The sequence below is a fragment of the Nyctereutes procyonoides genome, unplaced genomic scaffold, assembly GCF_905146905.1.
Source record: "Nyctereutes procyonoides isolate TBG_1078 unplaced genomic scaffold, NYPRO_anot_genome, whole genome shotgun sequence".
NCBI lineage: Eukaryota > Metazoa > Chordata > Mammalia > Carnivora > Canidae > Nyctereutes > Nyctereutes procyonoides.
Genome location: NW_026575121.1, coordinates 48,837,816 through 48,843,815, shown reverse-complemented (window position 1 = coordinate 48,843,815; position 6,000 = coordinate 48,837,816). Strand labels below are relative to the sequence as shown.

General features: G+C 54.5%; 1 protein-coding gene across 1 annotated transcript in view; it reads left to right on the top strand.

Annotated features, from left to right (window-relative positions):
- Window positions 1–1,403: 1,403 nt before the first annotated feature.
- Window positions 1,404–6,000, top strand: part of SLC15A1 (solute carrier family 15 member 1) — a 52,122-nt gene continuing 47,525 nt past the window's right edge. Inside the window, exon 1 of the mRNA XM_055336158.1 lies at window positions 1,404–1,498. Within this exon, the coding sequence (XP_055192133.1) occupies window positions 1,495–1,498 (4 nt within the window). The 5' untranslated portion in view covers window positions 1,404–1,494. The remainder of the gene's footprint in view (window positions 1,499–6,000) is intronic.

Sequence of the window (6,000 nt, the reverse complement as noted above, 5' to 3'; positions counted from 1 at the left end):
AGAACAAGAGTGGCTTTACAGTGGCTCAGGATTCCAGGTGTCATGAGCTCAACAGAAATACCACTCCGCAGAGAAAGCTGTGGTGGAGATAAACCATCGCAGGCTTCATCTTTCCACCTGTGGCTTATCTGCTGGCAGCATAAGGACTATGGATGCAGCCCCTTAACCTACAGCCCCCAGGCCTCCAGTTAACATCAGCTGCAGCCCCCTGTGTATCCATTTGGCCATCACCGAAGATGTTTGTCATTCTCCAGCCAGAGGCGGGGAAGAAAGCCCAAGAAGGGTGGGGTCCAGCTGCCTCTGGGGAAGAGCTGCCTTTGGCTAGAGGGTTTCTCCCTGCACCCCAGTCTTGTAGCCAGCAGGGGGGTGGCAGGTAGGGGTCAGGCATTGCTAAGATTCAAAAGACCATTGAGACAGAGGAGTGGGGGAATGAGATGGGGCGTATGCGCAACCGAATATCAAACTGCCCCCAAAAGGAAGGAAATTCTGACATGGGCTCCTGTGGGGATGGATCTTGCAGCTGTTACAACAGGGAAAGAGGCCAGACACGGGGGACAACCACTGCGTGAGTGCAGCTATATGGGTACTTAGATACTTAGGAGCCTTCAAATTCGTGGAGACAGAAAGGGTGGTTGCCAGGGGCCCGGGGAGGGAATGGGCACAGAGATTCTGTTTGGAAGGATGACGGAGTCCTGGGATGAGTGGTGGCGGCGGCTCCACGGGCTTAATGCCCTTCAGTGTCCTTAATGGTCGGAATGTACATTTCATGTTGCTTTACCATATTTAATTCTATTTAAAAAATAGAAACTGTCCTCATCTTAACGTTCCTCTCACTCAGTATTTGCAAAGCACAACCGCGCTTCCCTCTTCCAAGTCAGCCGAGGAAACAGAAAAATGATCTGGAGATTTATTCTAGAGTCTTCCAGAAGTGCTTTGGCTGGTTCACCCTCCAGGTAAAGCCCCACAAACACGCATGTGCACCCAGAACTCCCGACCAGGGTTCACCCAGTTGGGCTTTCTCGCTCGGAAGGGGCGGTTTTCCCAGCCCCGTGGTTTCCAGAGCGGGGTCCCGGGCTCAGCAGCGGCAGCAGCGGGTCCTGGGGGCCCACCCGGCCCTGCTGAGCCCGCACACCCGGGAGGCCCGGCAGCCCGCGCTTCGACAGGCCTCTGCGGCCAGGTGCGCTCCCCGTCGGGGCGTCCGTGCCCAGGCCCCGGCCGACGCTCCCGACCCGGCGCCGGCTCCCAAGGGCCCGGGGCGGGGCGGGGGGGGCCGGAGCTGGCCCCGCGCTGGGGCTCAAGGGGCGCTCGCCTCCGCTCGCTGGCGTTCGGCCGCCGGGAGGGTGGAGCCCCGCCGCCCCGCCTGCACACCTCCAGCTGCACAGGTGGCTGGGCAGGGCCTGGAAACCAAGTCATAAGGGCGACACCTTACAAAAAAAAGTCCTCTCTCCCGGACTGCCCGCTCGCCAGGCGCAGGGAGCCCTCGGAGCCGCCACCATGGGTAGGTCGCGTGGCCGGGGGCGCGCGGGGCGAGGGCGAGGGCAGCCGGGGGCGCGCGGGGGCGGGGGGCGAGGGCAGCCGGGGGCGGGGGGCGAGGGCGAGGGCAGCCGGGGGCGCGGGGCGAGGGCGAGGGCAGCCGGGGGCGGGGCGCGGGGCGCGAGGGCGAGGGCAGCCGGGGCGCGGGGGCGCGAGGGCAGCCGGGGGCGGGGGGCGCGGCCAGCGGACCTGCGCGCGGAGCCAGGCGGGAGGCGACCAGGGTCCGAGAACCGCGTCCCCGGCCCCGGGGCAAGACGCCGTCCCTGCGCGGAGGCGGGGAGCCTCGGGGCGCCCAGGCTCGGAGGTGGCGGGAACCAGCGCCTCCGGCTGGGGATCCTGGGTCCGCGTGTTCGCGGCCCGGGAGCTGGGAATGGGCTTGAACCGGAGGGCGGTCGTGCCGGCGATGGCAGGGCCGCGAACCTCCATCCAGCCGGACCGGGTGGCGCGCGGCGGCGCGGCGGGGGATGGGGGGGTGGGGTGGGGGGGACGCGGGGCCCAGGGCCCAGCCCGGGTGAGCCCGCAGCCCCGGCCCCGCTGGTCACCCTGCCAGCTGCTCGGACCTCACGAGGAAGCGCCCGCCGTGGGTAGCTGGGCCTCCCCAGGCGTGGGGTGTCTCTAGGAGAGAACTGCATCCTGCCGGCTGCGGGGTAGGCCCCTGCGGGATGAGAGCAGAGCCCACCCCAGCCCTCTTCTCCCTTAAAGATGGGGAAGCCGGGGCTCCCTGGGGGCTCAGCGGTTTGGCGCCTGCCTTTGGCCCAGGGCGCGGTCCTGGAGTCCCGGGATCGAATCCCACGTCGGGCTCCCTGCAAGGAGCCTGCTTCTCCCTCTGCCTGTGTCTCTGCCTCTCTCTGTCTCTCTGTCTCTGTGTCTATCATAAATAAATAAATCTTAAAAAAAAAAAAAAAGGATGGGAAGGCAGGTGACTCCAAGCAAAGCAAAGTCATGGCATGGATGAGCCCAGCAGGCGACTCCGAGCAAAGCAAAGTCATGGCATGGATGAGCCCAGGCAGGCACAACGTGGCCCCATAGTTGAGAGAAGCAGCCTGACTTTGGCCTGCCTTCAGTTCTCTTCCTGTCTACCTCTTGCTACCGCTATGGATTTGCCTCAGTAAATTAAACTTTGGGCTTTGTCTTCCTCAGCCCTTAGAAGTATTGATAACAGGGATCCCTGGGTGGTGCAGCGGTTTGGCGCCTGCCTTTGGCCCAGGGCGCGATCCTGGAGACCTGGGATCAAATCCCACGTCAGGCTCCCGTTGCATGGAGCCTGCTTCTCCCTCTGCCTGTGTCTCTGTCTCTCTCTCTCTCTCTCTCTCTCTCTCTCTCTCTGTGTGTGTGTGTGTGACTATCATAAATAAATAAAAAAATTAAAAAAAAAAGAAGTATTGATAACAGCCTCAGTGGTTGTATCGGGGTGTGTACGAGTGTGAGACCTGGTGTGCAGCCCTGCAACAAGCTCTCCCAATGTCTCACTGGACCACCCTGTGTTGTGATTCCAAAGCAACAGTATTGAGGGGTTCACACTTGGGACCTCTTACCATGGCCACCTGTGCCTTTTCCTGAAAGATGCTACTGTCTCCCACAGAGGTGCAGGCTGTCAGCACGTGTGCTTCACAGCCAAACTCCTGGGCTGGAGTTCTGGATCCTACCTCACACATCATTTGCTTGTCACTCCGTGTGACTTCCCTGGGAGGTGCTCTGAGTACTTATTTGATTTTTAGATACCAAATGCCTGAGTAACGTCTGTGCCAAGTTTGGACTTTCCTAAAGTATTTCCAATCAGGCCAGCTGTCAGCTGCCTGATTATTGGTGAATGAACACAGTTAGCTTCTGAAATATAATCCTAAATTAATAGATTCTTTGAAGTTTGCAAATCAGTCCTTCAGTGGTGGCTGTTTTTTTGTTTGTTTGTTTGTTTGTTCTGGTAACTGAGATTGGCTTAGCATGTGAGTAGCAATATAGCTGCACACCAGTTTTATGTTTATTCCAGTCCTATGTTTTAATATCTAAGTTTAGGTAGTAAGTAGAACAAATGATTTTTAAGAGGTTTTTAAATAAAAGGTAGCAGTGTCTTCTCTTGAGAACAGATCTCTGGCACTCAGATGGTTTCAGAATTGCTTCAGATCCCTCATGACTGAAAAAGGGAGACCCAGGATCCTTGGTGAGCACGTCAGGGTGTAAGGAAGCCAGGCAGCAGGTCTTAGAGACAGATTTGCTTCGAGCTGATTTTGTCCAATGTGAATCTGAAACTAATTTTCACACCAGGTTCTTTTCCTGGCCCTGAGAATGGGGAGCAGGAGTTGGGATGGAATCGGAAAGTGATGGATGCGATGAGAATCAGAATTACCATTTATTGGACTCAGTAACACAGCAACACGAATCCACAAGAATAAAGTGGATGAAACGTTGCTGTGGGCATGACGATGCATAGCTAAGCCTGGCAGCTGTATTCAGTTAGAATCATGAACAGAAAACCCTTTGCTTTAAAGATGGGTTGGTAAGCTTCTCCTGGATAGGGCCAGATAGTAAATATTTTCAGCTTTCTGAGGTAGCATAGCCTCTGTGGCCACACTCAACTCTGCCTTGGTGGTGCAAAATATATAAACGAGCAGAGCTGTGTTCCAATAAAACTTTATTTATGGGCACAGAAATCTGAATTTCATGGAATTTTCGTGTGTCACAAAATAGTTTTTAAAAATTTTTTTCAGCCACTTAAAAACATGGAGCCATTCTTTTTTTTTTAAAGAGTTTAGTTATTTATTCATGAGAGACACAGAGAGAAGAAGCAGAGGGAGAAGCAGAGGGAGAGGCAGGCTCTGTGCAAGGAGCCTGATGCAGGAGTTGATCCCCGGACTCCAGGATCACGCCCTGGGCTGAAGGCAGGCACTAAACCCCTGAGCCACCCAGGGATCCCCCATGGAAGCCATCCTTAACAGGTGAGCCACAGAAAAACAGGTGGTGGGCCGGATTTGGCCCATGAACTATCCTTTGCCTACTCTTAAAGTCTGGTGGCGCTTATCAGAGTCAAGGATAGAGAGAAGGCAGCCTTCCCAAGAGCTGTCTTATGGGGCCAGGTTTCCTAAGGGCAGAGAACCTCTCAGGGGAGAACTTTGTGGGGCTAGGGATGCTTTGGCTGAAGACTTCAAATATTCACTCTTTCTCCCTTCACCCCATTTCCCTCCATCACCCAGAGCTGAGCAAGAGTCTGCACTAATGTTGCTGTTCTTACAAATTATTTTCCATACCATGGTCCTGGAAAACCCTAGATGCTGCCCTGTCATTTGCCACACACTTAACTTTGAAAATGAAGTATGAAGAGACTTCAGGCTCTATGAAGCAAGCTCCTGCCTCCCTTTGCCAGAGCCTCCAGGTTGTTTTGAAAGATAGTTGATTATATTCTTTGATGAAGGATAGTTGATTATAATCCTGTCCCCCCACCTCTCAGCCTCCCACTGGCCTTGTGGGATTCTGGTGAGTTTTTCCAGTCGGCTTCTTGCCTGAGCATAAAATGATGGACTGGTTTTGAAGGTACCCCAACCCTGCCACTTAAAAGTTCTTCTACATCCTTGCTTCTTTCTAGAAGTTCTCCGGTAAACCAAAGAACAGTGCTGAAGTCCCAGGGAACCCTGTAGGGACTGTAAGTGTACCCTGTAGAGGCTAGGAGCTGAAGCTGCTACTGAGGCAGACCTTGGGCATCTGACCCATGGGAGAATCGTCTGCCTCTCAGCGTCTCTCAGGCTGACATGTGTAGGTGGTGATCTTCAGGCTTTAGGATCCATCGGGATCACCGAAGTGATGGTTTATTCCAACACATTGCTGGGCCCTGCACCCTAGAATCTCTGCTTCAAGTGGGTCTGGGGCAGCTCTAAGGATTAGCATTTACACAAATTCCCACATCCTGCTGCTGCTGGTCCTAAGACCCCACGTGGAGAACCACTGCTCTGAATCACTCTAAATGACAGGCTCTTTTTTTTTATTAAGATTTTATTTTATTTATTTATTTATTTGAGAAAGAGAACATGAGCAGTGGGAGGGGCAGAGGGAGAAGCAGACTCCCCTTCAGCCAGGAGCCCAACATGGGGCTTGATCACAGGACCCCAGGATCATGAGCCAAAGGCAGACACTTACCACTGAGCCACCCATGTGCCCCTGACAGGCTTTTTTTTCGTGACCCACACCCATGCCCAAATATTGCTACCGTCCCCCCTAGATGAGATGGTGACAATAAGATCAAGCGCCACCTGACTGCTGACTTGTCCATGATGACCAACTTTGCAGTAAATTAGTAGCTAGAATTTAAAAGTTAGCTTGCACCGGCTAAGAATATAGGGTAGGAAAGAGCGGGAGTAATGAAGCCATGTGGTCCAGCTGTGGCTGGTGCAGAGAGGGGGGCGGTGGTGAGCCTAAATGATGGATGGATGCGGGTATTTATTTACCATCTGTCTTGAAGAAACTCCTATTCTCAGGGCG